Source organism: Aricia agestis, chromosome 11, assembly GCF_905147365.1.
Source record: "Aricia agestis chromosome 11, ilAriAges1.1, whole genome shotgun sequence".
Lineage (NCBI taxonomy): Eukaryota > Metazoa > Arthropoda > Insecta > Lepidoptera > Lycaenidae > Aricia > Aricia agestis.
This window is the reverse complement of record NC_056416.1, coordinates 13,936,230-13,963,115: the sequence shown is the minus strand read 5'-3', so window position 1 is coordinate 13,963,115 and position 26,886 is coordinate 13,936,230. Positions and strand designations below refer to the sequence as shown.

General features: G+C 35.3%; 2 protein-coding genes across 5 annotated transcripts; one reads left to right on the top strand and one right to left on the bottom strand.

Moving 5' to 3' along the window:
- Positions 1–1,145: 1,145 nt before the first annotated feature.
- Positions 1,146–21,044, top strand: LOC121731768 (FACT complex subunit spt16). Of its 4 annotated transcripts, XM_042121369.1 has the most exons (19): positions 1,146–1,345; positions 1,414–1,524; positions 1,656–1,817; positions 6,818–7,117; positions 7,206–7,621; positions 11,680–11,824; positions 11,957–12,116; positions 14,513–14,521; positions 14,668–14,907; positions 15,264–15,462; positions 15,706–16,103; positions 16,423–16,636; positions 17,260–17,514; positions 17,780–17,927; positions 18,212–18,335; positions 18,854–19,026; positions 19,174–19,223; positions 20,111–20,353; positions 20,838–21,044. In XM_042121369.1, exons 1-19 carry the CDS (start codon positions 1,277–1,279, stop codon positions 20,842–20,844), a joined length of 3,423 nt encoding a protein of 1,140 aa, XP_041977303.1. In that variant the 5' UTR covers positions 1,146–1,276; the 3' UTR covers positions 20,845–21,044. The 4 variants fall into 4 exon arrangements, with proteins under 4 accessions (XP_041977303.1, XP_041977304.1, XP_041977305.1 ...); XM_042121370.1 differs by lacking the exon at positions 14,513–14,521; XM_042121371.1 differs by lacking the exon at positions 19,174–19,223 and having other exon boundaries at positions 18,854–19,061.
- On the bottom strand, positions 21,034–26,601 carry LOC121731772 (protoheme IX farnesyltransferase, mitochondrial). The gene is made up of 8 exons (XM_042121384.1): positions 26,490–26,601; positions 26,291–26,415; positions 25,929–26,133; positions 25,504–25,699; positions 24,733–24,908; positions 24,141–24,320; positions 21,537–21,671; positions 21,034–21,457 (listed from the first exon to the last, which is right to left on the bottom strand). The coding sequence occupies exons 2-8, from the start codon at positions 26,375–26,377 to the stop codon at positions 21,207–21,209; spliced, it is 1,230 nt and encodes a 409-aa protein (XP_041977318.1). The 5' UTR covers positions 26,378–26,415; positions 26,490–26,601; the 3' UTR covers positions 21,034–21,206.
- Between the last annotated feature and the right edge of the window lie 285 nt (positions 26,602–26,886).

The following is a 26,886-nucleotide window of genomic DNA, read 5'->3' as shown; positions in this document are numbered from 1 at the left end:
GTTCATCTTGTTGTCAACAGACTTCAACCATAAATAAAAGAGTATGATTCGTGTGGATAGGCTTGTCAATAAAAAATCTGCCATTTTCCTAGTGTGTGTGTTGTAGTGTGTGTAATGTTTTATTTGTTAAAAAAATGTATGATAGAAGCATAATTTCAAAATAATATTAGGTCGATGCACATCGTCACCATATAAACTATAACTGTGCAAAATTTCATTCACCTACGTTTCCCCATTTTTCGTCAAAAGGGATATAAAATTTTTGGCTCACGTATTAATATATAGATTTTTCTTGTAAATCAATTTTATTTCAATGTTCGTGGCCGTGCACAGCGTGCGCCCGCAGTGGAATGGAACCTTGAAGCCTTATCGAACTGTACGCTGGACTTATGATACCTACCATTTGAAATGACAGCTATTTTTTGTGCCTATTTGAAGCGGAATCAGCGCCCCCAATACAGTTCGACAAGGCTTTATTTGAACGTGGCGAGACAAGGAACTAAACGAGAAAAGGAACTGTACAGTTCGACAAGGCTTTATTTGAACGTGGGTGACATTGACGGGAGCGCTGCTGGTAAAGGAGAACTGTCAGACACATGTCAAAATTTTTTGACATGTGTTTGACAGTTCTCCTGGTCATTTATATAATTAATCAGCTTCGCATTTATACGTCAAATACGGTAGTAAAAAAATTGGAACTGACAAATGATGTTAATTATCTGCGAGGACAATTCGCTATTCACTTCCTCTAGTTTTTCACTTTTAGGGTTCCGTACCCAAAGGGGACCCTTAAAAAAACGGGACCCTAAGACTTCGATGTGTGTCCGTCTGTCTCGAGTCCGACTCACACTTGAAATACAATCATTTATTTATGTATTTTTAGCGGTTTACGAACTAGAGTCAGAGAGAAATGAGAATTCAACTCGAGTGGGTTCGAGTTACACCCAACTCGAGTTAACTCGAGTTAGTGACTCGAGATGAGCATCACTACCAAAGAGAATATAATCACTACGTTTTAATCACTACCACAAGTCACAACCAAGTCTACAAATATATACTAGTAATCTGTGGTCACAACTCACAACCCATACTACCTCTACAAATATGACAAATATATACTAGTAATCTGTGATATTACCCGCCATTATTGTTTGCTGTCAAATTGCAAACATTGGTAAATGGTAATGTCGTGAAGTCGTGCTTACATTTTTCGTTTTTATAGTTGAAATCACGCTAAAATCTGAACAGAATTAGTATTTAAATTATTTACAGCACAATGTCTAATATATCTCTCGACAAGGATACATTTTATCGACGAATAAAAAGGCTTTACGCAGCTTGGAAGGTACTTCTAACAGGATTGCGGCGGAGTTGAATTTGGATTACAATTTTTAACTATCACGTTTTTCACAGGCGGCAGCTGCCGATCCCAAAGCTGATGATACATTAGCTAAAGTAGACTGCTTAGTTTCATGTGTCGGTGTCGATGAAGATACGTTGTACAGTAAATCTACCGCGTTGCAGGTTCGTTATTTTGTTTTACATGTGTTTTGCGCTAAAATCGACAGTAGTTCAGTACTGATTCTGTTACAAAATACCCTTGTCTTGTAAATATTTGTATGTTAGTAAAACTTTAATAATACTTGTGATTTCAGACTTGGTTATTTGGATATGAGTTGCCAGATACAATTACAGTACTTACAGAACACAGCATGTGTTTCCTTGCTAGCAAAAAGAAGATTGAGTTTCTGAGACAAATTGAGAATGGAAAAGAAGAAAGTGATTTACCTCCAGTGAAACTTCTTATAAGAGATAGAGTAAGTGTTAAATGTTCATAATTTTTTTGTACTAAATGTTGTTTGCAAATTGTTAGTAGTGTTAGTATGTCCTTTCCTGGGACTCAAACATAATATCTCTATACCAAATTGTGTCAAAATTGATGCAGTAAGGCAGCCCGTAAACCTATAATAACATTGAACCAGGGGTTCCCAAACTGCGCCGCGGTGCCCTGGTGCACCGTGGAAAGGCAAGAGGGGCGCCGTGAGTCGATCCTCCATCATTACCCGAACCGAAACCAAAAATATTATAAAATAAAATTATAATATTAATCATGTAAGGTCAATGTGTCGAAGTCTGGCATACTTTTCTAAAATTAAAGTTTAACATAATTTATTGACTTGAGATTCGCTTTTTAAAGTAACTTGTGTCATCAGAAATTATAGGCTATATATTAATTAGACATATAATGATCTAAAACTAATCTTAGTTGCCATATTTTTTTACTTGCGTGGTATTTTTTAAAAACTCGGCGTGTAGACAGACTTCCCTTACAGTTTGAGGTAAGTCTGTCTAGCAGCAATATAGCCATAACTTGTGAAGTAAAATGCATGGCAGCGGATTCTAGCAAAGCAGCAAAGCGGCCATTCAAATATCTGTTTAAGGTGTCGGTAAGAAGGTTCGCATTCCAGAGAAAATTAATTTTATATCATTTTAAGGCAAGTCCGGCATATCGTAAGTCTAAGTGGTTGCAAACATTTTCATTAAAATTATAGTGCATTTTTTGAAAAAATAAACAAGTATAAACATAAATGTTTATTACAACAAAATTATATTAATGAGTGCCGGTAAAATCAACAGCTTTGCTTCATCATCATTTATGGGATGAGACATTTATCAACATACTCCCCTACTTAATTTTGATTTGATTATTGTTATTGATATGTCTACTTAGTACCTATTTTTTTTTATTCCTTCATATTAATATTTAGTTAGTTAAAATAACTTTTTAGTTTACGTGGCAGATTAGTGCACACGAAAGTTACGCGTTTTTACCATTATTTTCACCGATCAATTAAAATTATAAGGGTTGTTGGTCTGGGAGGTAGGATTTTTTAAGGAATATTCCTGCTTTTCAAGGATTTTTTTTCAAATTTTGATTATCTCAAATAATTTTTGGTTTTTATATTAAAAAAACCAAACCCTTCTTTTTTTACTTAGTAGTTTATAACTTTTGCAATTTTTATCAGCCCCTCTTATATGCTATATAGGCAATGCTATGATTTAGTAGTCCATAGTTTAAATGCAAATTAACAATAAAGACATGTATATTTGAAAAGGTTGACAATATCTGATTCGAGGCAAGACTGGCATATGACGGCCTTTCCTTATGAAAACTAGACGGACTTCCCAATTATTGCAATTTTAGGTTAGACACATGTTGCAGGTGATAATATCGAAATTAAAGCGATATTAACGAATCGAGCACCAGTAATAAGTAAAAGGATCACTATATTACTTATGTAATCCAAGAAACTCCAAAAACTCCTTCGTATTCCCACTTTTTAAAATTTTTTTGGCAGAGACTTACACTCCGATTGCGAGTACAAAATGGAAAAAAAAAATGAGATCGTTTTTTTTGTAACAGGTAGTTAGTAGCGACATGTCTGTTTCTTAGATCAAACTAACTTTGCAATATTGTTTTACCCACTGAGCCATATGAAACTAGTAGTTCAAATATGGAAGTTATTGCCGCTAGACGGACTTACCTCCCAAACGGACTTCGACACATTGACCTTAAATCAGTTGGATGATTAAATATTTGTTTATTACTATTTACCTGCTTAACCTAACTTTAATTATGAAAGGTATTTATTGATGTATATTTTTCTTATAACTAGGTAGAGTAGGGCGCCATGACAAAATATTTTATGTTAACTGGGCTGCAGGCTGAAAAAGATTGGGAACCCCTGCATTGAACAATATTTTATTTTACAATAAGATTGAAAGACGCATGATGTTCAATATTAACGCTAAACCGTCAATAATATTGCACTGTAATGGGCAATAAATTATAAAATTGATAATCTAGGGTCCTGCTAAAAGAGTGTGACAAGTGACAACTGTAATTGAGAGACTTCTCGATCGTCGAAATTCGACCTCTAATAAAAAATTAAAATATAAGTTTCAAATTTCTGAGGAGAAAATTGAGGAAAGTTCAGAGAAAATTGTGGGGTTGGGATGTGGGACATACACAGACATATAAATAGTAACTAAAACACACACAGCTACAATATTAAAACAACTACTATGTACAGGGAGGTTATATACAGAATATGTACAATGGCTGGAGACCAAAATGGCTGCTCCAGCCCTGCCATCAGACCTGTCATCCCGGAAACAGGCATAACCTGGGATTTGAAAACGAGACCCTGGCACCAGCCACGTCTCCTGGATGGCAAGAATTGATGGTTTATGTGAATTAATTATATGTGGGATATCCGGTTTTTTATTCCTGATGCTCCGGCTGTTCCACTGTATTACAGTGAGAGCCATTATTGGGCAACAGTTTAACGAGGTGGGTCAGGTTGGAAAGAGTTTTGTTCGGTAGGGAGTCGCCAAATCTAGAAATAAGATCAATAAAGAAATGAGAAAGATTATCAAGCATATTGTCGTTCTGGGCAACAGGGGACTTGTCATTGGGAGAAGGATACGCACACCCATTAGGAGACTGAAAATCTGGTTGTTCAATTAAATTTCTATGTGCCTCATGGTCATACCCAGGGGCCATAGGAGTAATGGGACGGCGGGGAATATATACAGTCTTCCTATAGGATGTTGTAGTGGGAGAATTTGTCAGTCTGTCATTCTGTCTGTCAGTCTATAAGTCTGTCTAGATATATTGACATTTGCAGAAGGAGAAGTCCTAGCAGAATCGGCAAAGGATCGTCTCACACGGGGGAATCGAGCTGACGCCTCCATGTACGAGATACTTTCCCGACTCTAACTCTAACGCCTCCGTGGTCTAGTGGTATAGAGCGCGGATCTTGACTCGGAGGTCGTGGGTTCGATTCCCGCGTTGGAAACATGTTATTTCCAAGTTTGGTTAGGACAATGCAGGCTGATCACCTGATTGTCTGACAAGTAAGATGATCCATGCGTCGGATGGGCATGTAAAAAGTCGGTCCTGCGCCTGATCTCTCACCGGTCGTGTCGGTCTTCCGTCCCACTGGGTTATGAGAGTAAAGTAATAGAGAGTGCTCTTGTGTACTGCGCACACACTTGGGCACTATAAAATTACTCCTGCGTAGCTGGCCTGGTTTCAATGAAACCGGCCACCGTCACCGAAACCGGTGTGGGAGCTATTATTACTTTCCCGACTCCGGGTTAAATTAGTGCAACTGAATTGAAGGCACTGAAAGAGTAGTATTTGTCGCCTTTTTTGCTAAAGGCTCACTATCGTCCTGATTATTTCTCTTCCTACTGTTTACAAGACCACCACCAGTGGTTGACGAAAAGTTAAAAAACGTCTCAAAAACTAAAAAGCAAAATATGGCGTCCAAACACCCCATATTCTCATACGACATCTGTCAATTTTTCCGGTTATAGTTAAGGTTAAAGTCAAAGTTAGTTGGTGCAACCCAGTCTAAAGAAATTACGGTAAAAAATAAGTGTTCCCAAAATTTCAGCTTGATAGCATTTGTATTTTTTTTGTTATGCGTCTTCAAAGTTGGATATTCAATTTTTTTTTCAATTAAATTTCTTAATATTTGTATACAATTCGATAACTTATGCAATTAAAAGCAACTTTTGTTATGAAACCACTTCCATAAACGCAATATTTAATATACCTGTCGAACAAAGTTGTCTCCCGATGCGTACAAACTACGAAAGACTGACGTCATACTTTCGTAGCACTTTGTATGCAGCGTTTTGGGCAGGTCTTTTTTATGAGATATTTGAATTGTCATATCTTGGTGAATTTTTAAGCTATCAGAGTCATTCTTTTAACGATGTTTCTATTTTTTAAGTGTCTTTCAATTACCGATAAGAAAAAAAAATAGTCATCATGCCTATTGTCTAAGCGTGTTTACACACATTGGCGTTGTTCGCCACGGCGCGGCGGCGCCGTGTGTTTTACGCTTACAGTATAATTATAAGATTGAATAAAAAAAAACTAAATCTTTTTTTTCCATTTCACAATAGACTTCAACCCTAAATAAAAGAGTACAATTCCTGTATATAGGCTTGTCTATCAAAATCTCCAAGTGTGTGTGTTGTAGTGTGAGTAGTGTTTTATTTGAAAAAAAAATGTATGATAAAAGCATAAATAATATATGGTGAAGGAGTGCATCAAGCTAATATTATTTTGAAATAATATTAGCTCGATGCACTCCTTCATAAAATTCGTTTATCGCGCGGGAACCGTACATTTTCCGAGATAAAAAGTATCCTATGTCCTTTCTCGGGACTCCTCCAAGGTATTTCCATGCCAAATTTCAGCAAAATCGCTCCAGCGTTTTGGGCGTGAAGAGGTAACAGACAGATAGATAGATGGACAGACAGACACACACACTTTCGCATTTATAATATTAGTATGGAAGTATGGATAAAGTATGACTGTGTAAAATTTCAATCACTAATGTTTCCACATTTTTCGTCAAAAGGGATCCAAAGTTTTTCGCTCGCGTATTAATTAAATATAGATAATATTGATATATTTCTGTTCCTTGTTATTTTTTAGCCTATCAAGCGGCAAGCCCCATAAGATCACTGGTGATCGCGACAAAAATAGAATAACAATAGAATTTCCAAGAATCCACGATCAAAGGATTAAAAAGAAATTTTATTTGTTAACACTACATTATGACATAAAGTAACACAATGTTTATTGTTTATATATACATATTTTCTATTATGATCCTGATTATGATCCTTTATTTATATTTTTGTAAAAAAATTAAGGTTTAGTTCGAGTAGAGAGTTATTTATTTATTAATTACTTATGAAAATTATTGTAAAACAATTGTTTTTGTTTCAGAATGATAAGGACAAGGAAAACTTTAATAAACTTATACAAGAGATTAAAAAGTCTAAGTCTGGTAAGACATTGGGTGTATTTGCTAAAGATAACTATCCGGGAGAGTTCTGTGAGAGTTGGAAAAACACCATGAAATCGGAAAAGTTTGAAAATGTAGATGTCAGTTCATCGATCGCTTTGTTGATCGCACCAAAGGAGGACTCGGAGATTATTACAGTGAAAAAGGCCTGCTTAGTCACAGTTGATGTTTTCACAAAGTATTTAAAAGACCAAATCATGGAGATCATAGATTCAGACAAGGTAAACTAATAGTATATAAGAAATAACGTTCTTTACATTAAAACTAGTATTTTTTTTTAATATATTTTAATTTCGTATTGTGTTTTAGAAAGTAAAACATTCAAAATTAGCGGAGGGCGTAGAAGCTGCGATATCAGATAAGAAATATGTAACAGGAGTAGATACAAGTCAAGTCGACATGTGCTATCCCCCGATAATTCAGTCTGGCGGCAACTACAGTTTGAAATTCAGTGCAGTGTCTGACAAAAACCATTTACACTTTGGCGCAATCATATGCTCTCTCGGAGCGAGATACAAATCCTACTGCTCAAATATCGTAAGAACATTGTTAGTGAACCCTACAGATGAAGTACAAAGTAATTATAATTTCTTACTGAATTTGGAAGAGGAGGTCATGAAGAGACTAGTTTCTGGAGCAAAGCTCTCAGCGGTATATGAAGCGGGGCTGGAGCTGGCTAAAAAGGAAAAACCTGATCTCGTTGAAAATCTCACTAAAACCTTTGGGTAAGAAATTATTTGCTTTATCATTATACTAGCTGTTTGACCGAGTATTTTTACTTTGCTCGGTATCCGATGAAAATGACATTTTCTAGAAATGATTCCTAGCTAGATCGATTTATCGCCCCCGAAACCCCCTATATACTAAATTTCATGAAAATCGTTGGAGCCGATTCCGAGATTCCAATTATACATATATATATCATAGAGGAAGGGAAAATTAAACAAAAAACAAATGACCGAATTTCTAGATAAATTATTTATTATTGAAAATATTAATAATGTTATCTTGTTTACTTTTCCCTATATACAAATGTTGCCAAAGAGATATAATAAAGAAAACTATTCTAGGTATCAACTGAACAGCCTAATGTATACTGCTGTAAATAATAATTGTATCATTTTAAATGACTCACATAAGCAATGTCAGGTTGTAGACATTAATAATTTAGATTTTAAGTTATCCACCATGACAAGAGATAAGTACTTCTTATCTAATTTTTATAAAAGACGAATAGCCAGGGTGCTATTTAACTTTTTAGATTTTAAACAAGCCAAGTGTTTGGCTTCAGAGACTACTGCTTCTATTGAGCAGAATTATACTAGTCATAATATTAACGAATTGGAATATGTTCCAAATATTTATTTAAATTAGATAATAAGACAATGGAGGACATCTCTTGCGGAAATAAATTTAGTATTGAAAATCCTACCAATAATTTGTTAGACTCAAATATATTAAGTAAGAATAAATGTAATTTGATTAATCTGGTGCATCAAAATATACAAGGTATGGTAGGTAAAGAACTTGAAATTGAGTTATTTTTAAAGGAATTTAACATTGATATTATTTGTATATCTGAACACTGGTTCAGACAATATGAACTCACTTTCAATTTCAATAACCACCAGATAGCTAGTTCGTTCAGTAGAGAAAATGCCATTAGAGGCGGCTCTTTAATATTAATTAGAAATAATTTAAAATTTAAGGAATGTAAAGATATTGTGAGTCTCTCTATTGAACGAACAATTGAAGTAGCTTGCATAGAGCTAAGTCATCTTATTATTGTGGGTGTATACAGGCCTCCTTCAGGGTTATTTGATACCTTTGAACAAACTATGGAACAAATACTGTCAAAAATATGTGCATCTAACAAAAGGGTTATTATATGTGGAGACTTTAATATTAATTTATTGGATTTAAATTCCACAACTGTTAGATTCACATCTTTATTTAAATCATATAACCTTTGCAATTTGTTTCATGAACCTACAAGAGTCTGTGAGACCACAGCTACTTGTATTGATAACATATTTACAAATCTCATTCCCGATAAAAAAGAAATAATTAATAAGTTAAGCTCTGATCACTGTGGACAGTTAGCATCATTTAATGTCAATTGCGATAATAACGTAAAGGATAATCTTGTGTTTGTTCCTGTGACTACAAAACGTATTGAGCAATTTAGAAGTAAATTAAATTCAAATATTCAGTCATTGGGTAGATCAAATAGCTCAGATGAAGCTTTTAATAATTTGTTTAAGGTAATAAGAACACAATTTAATACAGTATTTACTTCTAAAACAGTTACGATAATAAAAAAACCAGATTTATTGAATGGGCAACTAAAGGAATTAAAATAAGTAGGCAAAGATTATATGAATTATATGATGAGAGGTGTAGCAACAGTAGTGAATCATTTAAAGCATATGTTAAAAATTATTCTAAAACCTTCAGAAAAGTTTGTAAAGCTGCTAAGGCTCTATATATCAAAAATAAAATTAAAAATTCTAAAAATAAAATCAAAACTACATGGAAGGTTATATCTGGTGAGACTGGAAACGTCACCTGTCGTAACACTGATTTTGAATTATACTTTGAAAATAAAAAGATTACAAATAATCTCGAAGTTGCGACGGTTTTTGAAAAGTTTTTTGCTGACATTCCGGTCTCAACTACAAAAAATCTAAATTCCTCACCAGAAGCTGCTGAAAAGCTACTCAGAGACAATGTAAAGGAATGTGATGTCAATTTCAAGTTTAGGGAAATTAGCCCTAGAGATATTATTGATACCTTTAAATTGTTGAATATTAAAAATACTACTGATCTCTGGGGCATGTCTACAAAAATTATTAAATCGATAATTGACATCATAGCTCCTCATCTGGCAATAATTTTCAATGACTGCATTAAGAGTGGTGTTTTTCCTGACTTAATGAAGCACAGTAAGGTCGTACCTTTATTTAAAGCGGGAATTAAATCAGATCCGACTAATTACCGGCCTATTTCGATTTTACCGACTCTTAGTAAAATATTTGAAAAAATAATTTTACAGCAATTACTGTTACATTTTAATTTAAATAATTTATTACACAATAACCAATACGGTTTTACTAAGGGTCGTTCCACAACGGATGCTGGTATAGGTCTTCTTTGTAGCATATTTGAAGCTTGGGAGGAGTCACAGGATGCCTTAGGTATTTTTTGTGACCTCTCTAAGGCATTTGACTGTGTCGAGCATGCTACTTTAGTCAAAAAATTGCACCACTATGGCATAAGGGACTCAGCACTCAGCCTTTTGACTTCTTACCTCAAAAATAGGACTCAAAGGGTTGAAGTTAATAGTAAAAGATCCAATGGGACCAAAATAGAATTAGGTGTACCACAGGGATCCATTTTAGGACCATTTCTTTTTCTCATTTACATTAATGACTTACCTTATCTAGTTAAGGATAATGAGATAGTACTTTTTGCTGATGACACTTCACTTATTTTTAAAGTGAAGCGACGGCAGTCAAATTACGACGAGGTAAATAGTGCTCTCTCAAAAATAGTACATTGGTTTAATGTTAATAACTTACTTTTAAACTTTAAGAAAACCAAATGTTTAAAATTTACTTTGCCCAATGTTAGGCAAGTTCAAACCAATTTACTATTAAATGATGAGAAAATGAATTTGGTGGACTCCACTATATTCTTAGGCATTACATTAGATAGTAAATTACAGTGGGGTCCTCATATTGCTAATCTTGCAGGTAAGCTCAGTTCTGCAGCATATGCAGTCAGAAAAATTGGGGAAATTTCTGATGAAGACACGGCAAGACTAGTTTATTTTAGTTATTTTCACAGCAGAATGTCTTATGGTATCCTTTTATGGGGAAACGCTGCCGACATCAATACAATTTTTGTGCTGCAGAAGCGAGCTATACGCTCAATTTATAAAATGTCAGCTTTTGAATCTCTGAGAGAAAAGTTTAAAGAAATTGGTATTCTAACTGTTGCTTCTCAATACATTTTGGATAATGTATTGTATGTTAGAAAGAATTTAACTAAATTTAAAACTAAAAGTGATAGTCACGGTAGAAACACTAGAAATAGGCACAAGCTGGAAATACCAGTGATCAGACTTAGCAAAATAAGTAAATCTTTTAAAGGTCAATGTATACGCCTTTACAATAAAATCCCGGAAAACGTTCAAAATCTATCAATTAATAAATTTAAAAAAGTAATTAAAGAACGTTTGTGTGCCAAAGCCTACTATACGGTCAAAGATTTCCTAAACGATAGCACATCTTGGGAGTAGGATGGCTGCTTGCAAGGCTGCTTCTACATTTATTATATGTGACTTACAATTGTGTATTCATATTGTATAGATTAAGTTATTTACATTGTAAATTTTATTTTTTTAAAAGACAAATTTTCCACTTTTTTACTAAAAAGTGGCCCCGTGCGAGTTTCTTACGCCGGTTCTTCTCGCCGGGTTAGTTCCCGAACCGGTGGTAGGCAACACGTAGTTCAACATTCTGAAAATATTTGATTCAAATTTATTCAGAAATAAAAAAATTTTTATTTATTTATTTATATATATATATATATATATATATATATATATATATATATATATATATATATATATATATATATATATATATATATATAACGAGAAAAAATATATTTACAACTTCAACACTATATATATATATATAGTGTTGAAGTTGTAAATATATTTAACAAATAAATAGCAATATGTGTATTTATATCATTATATTTTCTTTTATTTTAGATTTGCTATGGGTATTGAGTTCCGAGAAAGTTCTATAGTGATTGGCCCAAAAACATCTATTGTGGCTAAGAAAGGCATGGTGTTTAATATCAACATTGGCTTGGCCAACTTAACCAACAGTGCAGCAACGGAAAAAGAAGGAAAAGTAAGTATTGCAAAAGCATTAGTTTACATACTGCAAAATTTCACACATAACACAATTGAAATTACCAAATAACCTGTCTCTTACTTTTTTGTAGATTAAATATATATTTTTTTTAATTTTATTTTATTTCAGACATATGCATTGTTTATTGGTGATACAGTACTTGTGAACGATGAGCAACCCGCGTCTCTGTTGACGCAATCTAAAAAGAAAATCAAAAACATTGGTATCTTCTTGAAAGACGATGATGAGGAGGAAGAAGAAGAAAAGGAAAACAAGACTGAAATACTTGGTAAGCTTTTTTTTAATCCCTCCAGGGCCCTGATTCACAATGCGTAATTCGACTCGGATTTGGAAACTTCATCGCGTTCAAAGCTCGCCGCGCTAGACCAACGACCGCACGGTAAAGTTTCCGAATCGGTGTCGAACGAGAATCGTGAATCGCAGTTTGGCTAAAGCCTAAAGGGTTAACACACAAAGGTTAAAATCAACTTTATAATATTCATTCTAATATGTAAGGGGGATATTAGATTATCATATATATTGGATCCGAGATCATTGAGTCAATGATATTGGATAATGTAATATAGACATGATTCATATCTTCCTTGATCATAGATTTTTGACATTTGCTGAGAGATTGGATCCAATATGGTCATAGAAATAGGTGTTGCCAGTTATTTTATATTTTATATAAAAAAGAGTTTTTAATTTCTTGTTCGTTAATATGTTTCAAATAATGTAATGTCATTATTTTTCTAATTATATACTTGGATAATCTTACTGAAATAACAAAAAACAAGCCATATTAAAAATGACGATGTCTTTTGACAAATCGAATTCTCTGAGATCTAGTAACCCTGACGTCAATACCTGTCAGCGTCAGCGCTCTGCATTGGCTATTGAAACCACATATGACGTAACATAGGATCAATGAAATATGATAATGTAATATGCAGATATGAATATTGGATCCTATATATGATCTTAGAAATGATCCAATATAAATGATAATGTTAACCCCCCTTATATTGAAATTGGGTAGTAAGCTGTCTGGAATTGCATTTGAAATATGTTGGGAGAGTGATATGAAATTTAGCTGCTTACAAATTACAATGACTGTATGTAACAATTGAAAAGTAACACTTATCAGTTATCTTTCTTCTTGATCTGCTTAAGGGATAATTTCGATTTTTCATGTTAAAATAATAATAATTATTTAAATAATGTTTAATTACTCCTACACAATACACATTTTATCATTGCATTTTAATCCTATAATAATAATTGCTGTAATTATATACTTCCATTAATAATTTGCACTTATTTTTACCAAAATATTCTATTAACCCGTTGATAAACGAGACACAATAGATATTCTATTGAGTCTCGTTCACCGGTGAGCGAATGGGGCTTGATGAATTAATATGCAAGGAATAACTTCAAACAGTGTGTATTAAACTTATTAAGTTTTAAAAACATATTTATTCCTAAATAAGCTCCAACTATTAAAGAGGAAACAGTAATTACACTGTTTTTCCACACACACGTGTTCCCCAATTTACTCCCTCTGAGGGATCTGTGAAAGCTATGCCTCTACGTTCGATTTTTTTCTAAATTTACTAATAAATAAAAAATATGACCCTTCAAAAATCGCAAAAAATTAATGCCCCATACCCCGTCAATCCACCGACCATAAAACTAATTCGAAAGATCTTTAAGATAAAATAATAACGTAGAGGCATATACTCACTCTCCCTGAAGATATTTATAAAAATAATAATTAGAGAGGTTCTATTTTGAAAGAGGAATCAGAGGACTAAGCTACCTAGATTTACTGTATCTGTCTCTATCACAATACACGTGCCGGCTCAGGGTGAAGTGCGATGGCAATAGTTTCTTCGTTTAAATTCTACTGCATCCGACTTCCCTCTTAAAAAATATAAGGCAATAAAAAATTTGCCTTGCCTTGCCTTACTTGGCGATTTGGGGGCGGGGCAAATGGGTGGTGACAGGCCGCGTTTCTGATATTCTCTGCGCAATCGCCCTACCCTAAACTCGTCAGTGAGATAAAGATCTATCAAAAAGTTGGAATGAAAATTGAATTCAAACATACAATAATAACAATAAGTATTTTAAATAGAAAATAAAAAAGGGATTCGAAATAGAATTGTTTTGTAGTGAGTTACGAAATTGGAAAATTGGATTTTAGAGGTATTATAAAGTATTTCAGTAAAGTTTTATTAAGCACGAAAGTAACTACACATAACAATTCTATTCCGATCATAAAGTTAATATACCTAGCGGAATAGAGCTATAATCTCGAGCTGTCAAACGTAACCGAAATTGGTTTTCATCTGTGTGAAAAATATGTGTACGTATACACTTACATAAGCATGATTGAACATGAAGTCTATGAGATCAAATTGTCAACGTGCGACACGTGCCGACTGGACGTCAAAAAAAGAGTGCTGCTGTCATGTATCACACGTCTCTTTTTACCATGCAGTGTTACTGATAGTGACATCTCTCTTGCTCAGGCCTTTGTTTCTCTATTCCGCTAGGTATATTAACTTTATGATTCCGATAGATTTCTTTCATGTGTGATTGTGTATTCTTTTAACATTGTGACTTTTCATGTACTTAACATATATTTTGTTTTACTTACATGACCTTGGGGACGAGTAGAAAATGGAGGTGAGTTAAAATATTCCTAAATTTGAAGCATGCAATATTGCAGAATTTTATTATTTAATTAATTTGATCGCATATAAAATATAGCAACATTTCAAATAATAAAGAATTATGTTACTTATATTTTGTTCTTATCTAATCAACCACAGGCAGAGGCAAAAGAACGGCAGTAATAGAATCCAAACTCCGTACGGAACATTCTTCAGAAGAAAAACGTAAGGAACATCAAAAGGAGCTGGCTATAGCTCTCAATGAGAAGGCTAAAGAGCGATTGGCGAAACAGTCTAGTAATAAGGACAGTGAGAAAGTGAGGAAGAATACCGTATCCTACAAGAGTGTCAGTCAAATGCCTAGAGAGAATGAAGTCAAGGAGTTGAAATTGTATGTTGGTGAGTTACTTATTTCGTACCTGTTTTATTGGTATTATTGGTTTCGTGTATAAATATACGCATTACAAAATATGTTGCTAGCAACTTTGTTTGCATATGAATTTGTCTATCGTCCGTCATTTCGAGAAAATTATCCTTTTATGTTATATACCCTCAAATTTAATATATAAATTGTATACTTATTAACTACACCTTGCCACGAGTTGAATGGTTGGTTCTGTAATCCTACTAAGCTTTAGTTACAAGTCAAGTAATTTATTTTTCGTACTTTCAGATCGCAAATACGAAACAGTTATCCTGCCTATATTCGGTGTGCCCGTACCATTCCATAAGTAATTTATTTTTCGTACTTTCAGATCGCAAATACGAAACAGTTATCCTGCCTATATTCGGTGTGCCCGTACCATTCCATATTTCGACGATAAAGAACATCTCTCAGTCAGTTGAGGGTGATTATACTTACCTGAGAATAAACTTCTTCCATCCCGGAGCGACGATGGGCAAGAACGAGGGTGGTAATAACCAGCAACCAGATGCCACATTTGTTAAAGAAGTGTAAGTTAATGATTAAACATTAGATGCATTTTGTTGTAGTAAAACATTTACAATGTTTCGAGCTTTGGGTTGTTTTCGAGTTGGGTTTATGGGTGTTACACCTGGATTTCTTTTGAATTAAACAATAAGAAATTCTTCTGTGTAACCTGTCACTAAATACACATTTACTGCAACTTATTTAATTAAAATTTGGCTACGATTTTAAGTTAAATATATTTTTATTATTTTTACTTGTCTCTGCAGTACCTACAGAAGCACAAACACAAAGGAACCCGGTGAAATATCTCCCCCATCAGCAAATCTCAACACAGGCTTCAGACTCATCAAAGAAGTTCAAAAGAAATTCAAGACGAGAGAAGCAGAAGAAAGAGAGAAAGAGGATTTAGTTAAGCAAGACACACTAATACTGTCACAAAGTAAAGGCAATCCGAAGCTGAAAGATTTATACATTAGACCCAATATAGTTACAAAGAGAATGAGCGGCTCCCTGGAAGCACATTCTAACGGGTTCAGGTTTACATCAGTCAGAGGGGATAAAGTGGACATACTGTATAACAACATCAAGAATGCATTCTTCCAACCGTGCGACGGAGAAATGATTATTCTACTACATTTCCATTTGAAACATGCAATAATGTTTGGTGAGTATTTTATACTATTGATTATTGTAGGCCACTATAACTTTAAGGTTGCTTGGAAAAACTGGAGGGGTAGGTGCAGTATAATTCTATTCTAGTTCTTTTTATTAGGGCGAGAAATTACCTTGGAAAAAGAAGAGCAGGGTAGTTGTCGCGCGAATAGCTACTATATCTGATCTACATACTATTGGTAGATCAGATATAGTTTCACTAAGCAATCTCAATTGTGCGTGACATATTCAACTCCTTTATGTCGAAGTAATAAATTATTTATTCTAGGAAAAACCAGTAACTTTATATTTACATTGTTTTTATACTCTAGGTAAAAAGAAACACGTGGACGTCCAATTCTACACGGAAGTGGGTGAGATCACCACGGACTTGGGCAAACACCAGCACATGCATGACAGAGACGATCTGGCCGCTGAACAGAGTGAGAGGGAGCTCCGACATAAACTTAAGCAGGCCTTCAAGAGCTTCTGTGAGCGAGTCGAGAATAGCACCAAACAAGAGGTCGAGTTCGACACGCCCTTCCGGTAATTTACAGTAATTTTCACATAACTTCTTAAATAAATTTTCTTCTACAAGTTTTCATAACTTCTTAAGGGCCAACTCTAAAACTCGCGCGGGCGCACGCTCGCGTGTGTATAAATGAAAAATAGTATGGGCAGCGCAGGCGCGTGCGACGGAGCGCGGACGCGGGCGACGACGCTGCCCATACTATTTTTCATTTATACACACGCGAGCGTGCGCCCGCGCGAGTTTTAGCGTTGGCCCTAAAAGTTCTTAGAGTCAGAAAACATGACGTCAAAGTGGGGAGGAGTCCACAGAAATATTAATACAGTTGCTGTCAAATATGCAGTCACAGCAACCGCCTAAAGGTTATTAGTTATATAATTTAAGAGTAACATTGTCCTACTAATAAAACAGTTCATATATTTTTAGGACCGTCAATTCAAAGTATGAAATCCTTTCTATCTCTGTTAGCTACCACTTTCAAGATATTTCGCAAATAAAAATGTTGTTCTTCTTATCAAAATGTAGCTACTCACAAAAAATTAGCTTGATAGTAATAAAAAAAAATCTAGGGCTCCCGTTAAGTCATGTTTTTACTATAAAAATATCTTAGTCATTAATTACGGCTTTAATTGGATTACAGGGAGTTAGGTTTCCCTGGTGCACCATACCGCAGCACAGTTCTACTGCAGCCAACGTCTGGAGCACTAGTCAACCTCACCGAATGGCCTCCATTTGTCATCGCACTAGAAGATGTAGAGCTGGTACACTTTGAGCGAGTTCAGTTCCACCTAAAGAACTTCGATATGGTGTTTGTGTTTAAGGATTATGCAAAGAAGGTGGCTATGGTCAACGCTGTACCGATGAACATGCTTGACCATGTGAAAGAATGGCTCAAGTAAGCTTATATAATATATTGTCTTTTGTGTTAAATCCTAATGTAAATTGATAACTTTAGTTACCTGCGCAGAAAACGTTTTTCACTTTTAACAGACATTTTCTGTGAATTTGTATTTTATGGTCGAGAATATCTCGCACCTCAGCTGTGTTTTCAAGAAAATGCTCAAATATTATAAATATTGTTGAGAAGTCTTTAGTGCAACTAAATTATATTGTATGTATCTTATTATTTTGTATATCAATATGTATTTATTACGTTCCAGTTCTTGCGATATCCGCTACTCGGAGGGTATACAGTCTTTGAACTGGACCAAAGTCATGAAAACCATCACAGACGATATTGAGGGATTCTTCGACAATGGAGGCTGGTCCTTCTTGGATCCCGAGTCTGATGCTGAAAACGAGCAGCAGGTAACTATTTTCTTACGTATTCTTCAAAGTTATAAGCTTGCATATAATATTTTTTATGATAATTTAAATATAAACTTTCTGAATGTCCACCTACTAGTCTCCCTAGTATTTATGATGCCTGACACTAGTTCGAGCCTTGCAGATGTGTGGCTCTGTCGGCAGTGTCGGAATGACGAAAGCGTCATTTTATGTTTCTAATTTTTATGTGTGTTGTTATTGTAACTGTGATTGTGCACAATAAAATATATATATATTTTCATTCATTCATTCTTTGTTTGTATCAGGAGGAAGATTCTGAGGAGGAGGATGACGCATACGAGCCGACGGACGCCGAGTCCGAGGAGGAATCTGAGGACGACTCCGAGTACGACTCCGAAGCCTCCGACGCCTCGGACGGCGACAGCGAAGGTCATCATCTTATACACTCTCTAGAATTCGTTAATGCATTTTGTCTACATAGAAAAATACTTCACAGTCGCATTCAGAAAGATTAGATGATTTCCTAACTGTAATTTAATGAAGGTTTTGACATAAGTTCTAAAATCTAGATATTATTATTATCAATCACTATGCATTAGGCAGCTCCTATTAACCTACAATATTTTATTGTACGATTTGTTGTACAATAAGATTGAAAGGCGCGGCTTGAATAATATTGCACAGTACGTAATATTGGGCAATTAAATTGATTGTCTAAGGGCCCGCTTAAAGTTAGTTAAAATTTTAATGTCTCCGAGTATGGCCGCTAGTTACGAAATGAAAAGAAATAGTGACCCATAATTGACTTGTTTCAATAATTGTGTATCTGTATTCAACAAATATAATTTTATTGCATTTAAACTCTTCGCAATATGCATGCCTAATAAAAAATCCGTTCATGTCAGTGCGAAAATTAATAGTAAACAACATTCGTAATAAACCAACAGACGAGGACGACGAGGAGTCCGGCAAGGACTGGTCGGACCTCGAGCGGGAGGCGGCGGAGGAGGACAAGGAGCGCGCGATGGGCGGCGACGACTACGAGCGGAAACGGAAGGCCGGACACCGCGACTTCCACGACAACAAGAAGCACAAGAGCTCCTCGCACAAGAGCTCCAGCCACAAGAGCCCGTCCAAGCATAATAGCAGCAGCAGGTAAATACTAATCAGCTTTGTTTATTGGTCGGACAAGATGCGCGCGATGGGCGGCGACGACTACGAGCGGAAACGGAAGACCGGACACCGCGACTTCCACGACAACAGGAAGCACAAGAGCTCCAGCCACAAGAGCCCATCCAAGCATAATAGCAGCAGCAGGTAAAATATAATAAGCAGCTATATTTATTCTCCATACTTATTTCTACCATTATATGTTTTTCCCAATGCGGTAGAAAGTTACTTACAAACTTATTACCTAAATAATTGTCGTGTATAGTTATTTTTAATATACAGTAGACAGTCTAGTCTTGTGTCGAGCTTAGCTTATTCAGATCCCGTTTTAACCGGTGCACACTGTAATCCGGGCAGCCGAAAGGATCTCGCGTGAAAAGCAAGAGCACTTAAATCAGAACTCTACTAACGTATTTTAAGAGCCTACTGTCATAGGCCCGCCTACACACACCGCTATCATCCAATCGTGATACAATGATTCCACGAATCGTGTCCCCGGGCAAAGTGCTTTACGCTGCAGCTAATAGTGAACAATATCGCGTAACAACGGTTCCCGCATTAAAGCACGAAAGTAAAGGTCGTAAGTCCAAAAAATGTTTTTGATCATTACTTAATAATTAAATAAAATACTAATATTTCCTTTAGCTATTATTTTATAAAGTATGTGATTGTAGTAGTGCAAGTTATTTAATGATAGTAACTCAATAAAGTGTAACAGATATTTGTTAAAAAGCCCAGAAAGATTCATAATTTCGAAAAATAAAACTAACGAGTCAAAATAAGTGAATCGTGTTTTCGGTTAGCTAAATATCAGATAAATATACAATGATTAAATAAATCTCAATTTCATTTATGTCAATCGTCTTCCGGGATCGTAATACTTATTACTTATTAGAAAACACAGCAAAATTTGACAGCACGCTCTTAAGTTATTATTTCAGTGCTATATAACTTTCGTTCTCGTAAGTCTGAAATTTCAGTGTGTAAAAGAATCTGAACGATGTAAGGAAAATGACGTTTTTTTACTCTTCCAGTCCTTCGAAAAATCGCGACAAGCACAAGTCGTCGCACAGCCGCGACAACAAATCGTCCCACGGCGACCGCAAGTCGTCCCACGGTGACCGCAAGTCGTCCCACAACGACCGCAAGTCGTCCCACAACGACCGCGACAAGCACAGCAAGTCCAACGGCGACCACAAGAAGTCCTCCAACGATAAATCTCATAAGCGCTCGCGGGACGACAGTCGCGAACATGAGCGCAGCTCTAAGAAATCCAAGTGAGTGTTATACTTTTATCTTTTCCGTATCTTTGCCTTTTTGCAATAGATTATAACATAGGTGCAATGGATATAGGGATATTTTAAATAATTTATTATTATATTTCCGATAAAAAGGAGGTCTAAAAAGTTTTCTCGATGTATGTTTATTTTTCTCTATGGGTTGACTATAGCAGCTTTTGATATTATATATCTTATTACAATATTATATTTATTAATTAACGAGCTTTTGCCCGCGGCTTCGCTCGCGTTAAGAAGTATTATTATATACAAACTTTCATCCCCTATTTGAACCCCTTGGGGTTGGAATTTATCAAAATTCTTTCTTAGCGGATGCCTACGTCATAAGATCTACCTGCATGCCAAATTTCAGCCCGATCCGTCCAGTAGTTTGGGCTGTGCGTTGATAGATCACTGTCAATCAGTCAGTCACCTTTGAGTTTTATATATATAGATGTTCTAAAATCTGTGTTTTTCGTTACAGGAAATGAAGTGTTTAAGGAAATCAAGTACCCCGGCGCATGTCTCTTGAATGTATAAAAGTTACAATAATTGGACTTTGTTGATTTAAGCCCAATTATGGAAGATTCCCATTGTTATAAGAATTGTCAGAATGTCGTTATGTTTGTAGATTTAATATTCCATCTGTAATTTTAATTTATACCAACACAAAATAAATATAAGATTTCTATTTGACGCTTTTATTTCCAGTCTAAAGGAACATTGCATTAACAAATAAAAATAATTTACTTAACAGTAACGAATCTCGATCGCAATTCGTATTGAAATCTATAAAATATAATCACAAAAGTTTATACATTATTTACAGATAAGCTATTTAACAGTAAATTGTCTATTTCATGGTAGTATTTTGTTCCAAGTCCTGTGCGGCTACGAAAGGCCCCCGTGGTAATACTGTAATTCTCTTGGACTCTGGCGTCTTGTCCACAGTCTTCTGTGAGTCATTTTGCTCAATCGTCTCTCCGCTACTCCAGTACTGTTTGTTGATAAGCATCAGAAGCATGAGTGCAGGCAAATGTATCAGTGAAAACCTAAACAGTTTCCTTGAACTGCCGCTGTCAGATTTCTTATAGAATTGCCAGGCTAAAAAGAAAAAATAATATTATAATTTTATTTTGATAAGTATGTGTGTATTTTATTGTGTAAGATATAAAATACCCACCTAAGTACGTGAAATATAAGTTAAGTGGCAGTGACTCAGCAGCAAACCACATATTGGTAACTCCTAGGTAGGAAGAGGTGAGGCAGGTAGCTGTTATAATTCCGGTATGCCGCAACGCCACACGTCGACATAGTGCTGAAATGAAAATGTTATATCAAATATCAATCTATATATCTCTGTATTTAATATTTATAAAAACTTTCAATTGTTTTAGTCTCACTAAACCAATTTGGCTAATTTTGATCTTGAAATATTTGTAGATGTCTTGTGATGTAATAATGTATAAGAGATGGTTTGTACGGTAAGAAAATGTTAGGAGGAAAGTGAAATGAAGTTCACTGGGAAATCTAGACAGTAATAAATAATTTATTTATTTATTATGGTTACCAACAGCATATTCATTTAAAAAATTACAGTCAATAGTAAGTATACAAAATTTTTCAATAATGATGCACACACCTTTATAAGCAACACAACATTCATTTATATTATGTTAACATTTTTTTTTTAACGGGCTTTGGCCCACCACACATTCCCACCACTGTATCTCCTGTGTCGCCAGGATCGACAGATCACAACGACATGCAAAATTACGTTTAAAAACAATAATAATAAGAGGGTCAACAAAACTAGAAATCAAATAGAGTTTCTCATATTATTATTTGCTTTCCAAATTCAATTTGGTATGGCAATTTGCAACAATCAATTGAAAATAAGGGGGCGTCCAAACGCTGCTATAGGCCATTAGGGCCGCGCCCCACCGGAATGGCAGCGGCGCGGCGAGCACTTTCAGTGTCATATTATGATTTTAAACTTCTTCATTATTGTAATACAGTGTCGCTTATATAGTGCCGCTTGAGAAATCGCGGCCACATTCCGGTGTAGCGCGGCTCTTATGGATGAAATCACATTTTTATTTTTAACTAATTATACCAACCTACAACCACAGAATAGATAATAGTACAAGTACAGAAGTCTTACTGCTTTGATGTTCACAAATGCCGCCGTTTTATGTGCCTACATAAGTATTGTTAACAAACGGACCGCACGCGAGCAGCTGACATTGAGCTCTCTGGCGCCGCGCGAAGGTCGACTTTATTCCACACCAATTCCACACCTTGTCAGATATTCCGAAAATAGGGTTGTCAAAATCAAATAAGTATAAATACAACGCAAGGTATATACATACGGAAACTGTTATACCGACGTATTAGGTAAATTAATACCGAACATATAAATCAGTTTACACAGACACGACACGTGATTTTCTTTTGATGTAAGTAGGTAATTAGGTATAGATTATATTATTATGTATAATGTATATGCAGCTACCACCTATTTTAAATAAGTATATTTATTATAATTATAAAACACTAGCTGTTGCCCGCGACTTCGTCCGCGTTAGCATAGTAGACCACGTCCCAAGTATTATTGTACAAAAATATTCAATGTACAGAATTGACCTTCCTACGATTTTATTATATTTAGATGTTCCGTGCGGCTTCGCCCGCGTTATTTGGGAATTTCACGCAACCGTACATTTTTCCGCAAAAAAATAGCCTATGTGCCTTCACGTGGTCTATTCTTCATGTTTGCCAAATAACATAAAAATTGCTCCAGTAGTTCTTAAGATAATAAGCAATTTCATATAATTTCCCCCGTTTTTTCCACATTTGCCTCTATTTCTTCGCTACTATTAGTCTTAGCGTGATAAAATATAGCCTATAGCCTTCTTCGATAAATGGGCTATCTAACACTGAAATAATTTTTCAAATCGGACCAGTAGTTCCTGAGATTAGCGCGTTCAAATAAGCCCTTTCAAATAATTTCCCCCCATTTTTTCCTCTATTTCTTCGCTCCTATTAGTCTTAGCGTGATAAAATATAGCCTATAGCCTTCCTCGATAAATGGGCTATCTAACACTGAAAGAATTTTTCAAATCGGATTGGTAGTTCCGCAGATTAGCGCGTTCAAACAAACAAACTCTTCCGCTTTATAATATTAGTATAGATTTTTCCACATTTTCCTCTATTTCTTCGCTCCTATTAGTCTTAACGTGATAAAATATAGCCTTATAGCCTTCCTCGATATATGGGCTATCTAACACTGAAAGAATTTTTCAAATCAGACCAGAAATTCCTGAGATTAGCGCGTTCAAACAAACAAACAAACTCTTCCGCTTTATAATATTAGTATAGATAGTATAGATTTGTGTGTATATTTAATAATATTATTATTGTCATAGATTTAGGTACCATGACAGTAGATATTTAAATTTGCTATTTTTTTTCATTGTCCCAACAATCGGCTGCAATGCAGTATTTATTTTTGATAAATTTTGCCAATTAAAATATGACACTGCGTAAGAGGCGCGCCCGTGCGCCACGAGTGAGTGCGCGGCAACCATTGAATCGCCCCGACGCCGACGTCGGGGAGTCTCTGTATGTACTTGTAGCTCGGCGGCGGAACGGCGGAGTGACACCCCCCTGCTACAACTACAGTTTATCGACATAATATAACAGTTCTGTCTTGAAGATTACAGTACTAATATGGCAACTTTTGTCCCAAAGTTGATTATACATACAATCTGTTTTTCACTCTTACCTGGATCAGTAACAGCCATCATTCGGTAGCCGGCGCGGGAGTAGTCGGGCCTGAGGTTCCACGACAGAGCGTTGAAATGCGGGAACTGCCAAGAGTATAGAATTATACTCAATACTAGTGCTCCCGCGTCTAGCGTCCCCGCGCACCCCGCCCAGCCCATCAGCGGTGGGATGGCACCAACTATAAAGTTTTTTAGGACTGTTACTGGGCTGAAGGAATACATGAAAATAAGCTATGTACCAATTAGCTAACTAATAAACTTAGCTATGCTTTTAGCCAGCTTAACCAACAAAATTAAAAATAAACAAAATATAGTTGAAAGCTGAATGATTACTCTGTAAATAAATAGGAAATTCCAAAAACAATAATTCTTAGAAACCTGTATGAATTAAAGAATCTAATTATTATCTATCTAGTAATAATCTAATCTAGTTCACATTATTTTAGATAATAGCTTAAGTTATTGTATACGGCTCAAGTCTCAACTCACACTGGCCACTGGGGCAGAAACGAAGAGACGCGTCACGTTTTTCGCGGCGCTTCGACTTTGCCCCAGAGTGAGTTGATCCTTAGATTCTGTAACATAACTTACCTACAGATCCCAACCATGTGTTTAGAATGGACATTCTCTTCATTGGAGTGTATATAGAGGTATAGAGCACTAGGTTGCCAGCTCCCAGTGCCGCAGTGAGCGGGTTCACTCCAAAATACAACAGACTGAGCCCTGTCGCACTTGTTGCCGCTGCGAACCCTATAGCATGTACGGGTCTGAAATAAAACATTGTATGGTGGAAAATGCGATAGTAAATAAATATTATACAAATGTTTGGAACAGAAATAAAAATGACATTAAAACAACAATGATTGATTAATTATAAGGGAAAGGAAATTACTTTGTTTTTTATGAAATAAGGGGGAAAACGAGAAAACGAATCACCTGATGGAAAGCAACTTTCGTCGCCCATGGACACTCGCAGCATCAGAAGAGCTGCAGGTGCGTTGCCGGCCTTTTAAGAGGGAATAGGGTAATAGGGGAGGGTAGGTATGGGAAGGGAAGGGAATAGGGGAAGGTAGGGAAGGGAATAGGGTAGGGGATTGGGCCTCCGGTAAACTCACTCACTGGGCGAAAAACTGTTTCACGCCGGTTTTCTGTGAGAATGTGGTATTTCTCCAGTCGAGCCGACCTATTCATGCCAAAGCATCGCTCTCCCACATATCTTTGTTACTTAAAGCAGGTTTCCCACTTGTAACTTAAAACAGGTTTGCTTGCTTTAACAGTTTTAAGTTTAATCAGATTTAGGGCTATGGATTGTGGAATATAATATAGTAGAAAAATTCTAGAATATAATAATTATTAACTTACTCTAGCAATCCTTTCACAAGAACACGATTTTTAGTTCTAGACATCTGGGCGTCAAATGGTACCTCATGGTACTGGTTAATGGAATTAGCAGCGGAACTCACAAGACCCGTTCCGGCAGCACATAGGGCAAAAGTGGTAAGATCAAAAGGCGCCGGTGCCAATGCGTAGCCCGCCATAGATGTCATCACTACTAGAGCTGAAAATAAAATACAATTTTACTCTGTAAAAATGTTAATTAAAATATTTTTATGAAGATTATATTTTGTTTTGAAATTAAAATGTAAAATGACATTATACAGATTGGAAATAAAAAATATTCACATAGTATTTCAAAATTGAAAAAGAAACAAATAATTGACAGTTCAAGAGCAAACTATATAAAATTATTAGTACTTATTTGAAAACAATGAACTTTGGTAACTTACAAGTCAGTCTAAACTTGGAGAGCATCATACTGTAGTGGACTAAATTATTTTTAACATCATGTATTGGAGTCTCCTTCCACACTCTGGTATCTTGAGGTACATTTTTGCCTTTTTTCTCTTTTGTAATTTGCGGTTTTGTAAGTGCGTTACTGCTTAAGTAATGAGACGTGGAAATCTTAGCCACATTCTGAGTTGGAAATACATTCTAAAAATATAAAATAAGAAGCTTAATATGGTTTAAACTTTAAACCAAATAATACTAGGTTATTTATGAATAACAAACAGGAAAATTTTCATCACATACTTTAGTAAATTTTAAGGATTATTTAATAGTATGAAACATAGCATTTATAGGTACTTACGTTAAGTTTTATCGAGAAGGACTTCTTGGCAATATCAATAGTTCCATGTTTCAGGCATAGTATGCAATGAACTCTAAGGTAGGACATTTTAAGGGACAGTATTTCAAAGCTCCTAGGTGGCCATCCTGAAATTACAAATAAGGTTGTGTAATATTAAAACTTCTTTTATTAAATTTATTAATTAGGAACAAACACTTACTCGAAGATTTAAATAAAATACTGTGTCTTTATTTGTTGAAAAACACCACAAAAACACATAACAAGAGGTTATTTTTCGTATCAATCGCCTGACATAAGATTTTAGAGAACACTGATTTCGATAAAAGTAATAAACTAGCATGTATCTCTTTTTCATTATAGTCGTTTTAGCATGACTGAAAGAGACAAATGGAAATGTTGCCTTGTAGATTACATAATTTTGCTACTTAAACGTCAATGGATAAAGGCTTGTCCACATTAGACAAATGTTAAGATTGTTTAGTTAACAAAGCAATTATTGTAATTTAACAGTTAAATTCAATCAGAAATAAAGTTACTAATTACGCTAATAAGTAATAACATGATAAATATTAAATGTCTTTTATAAAGCTTTAATT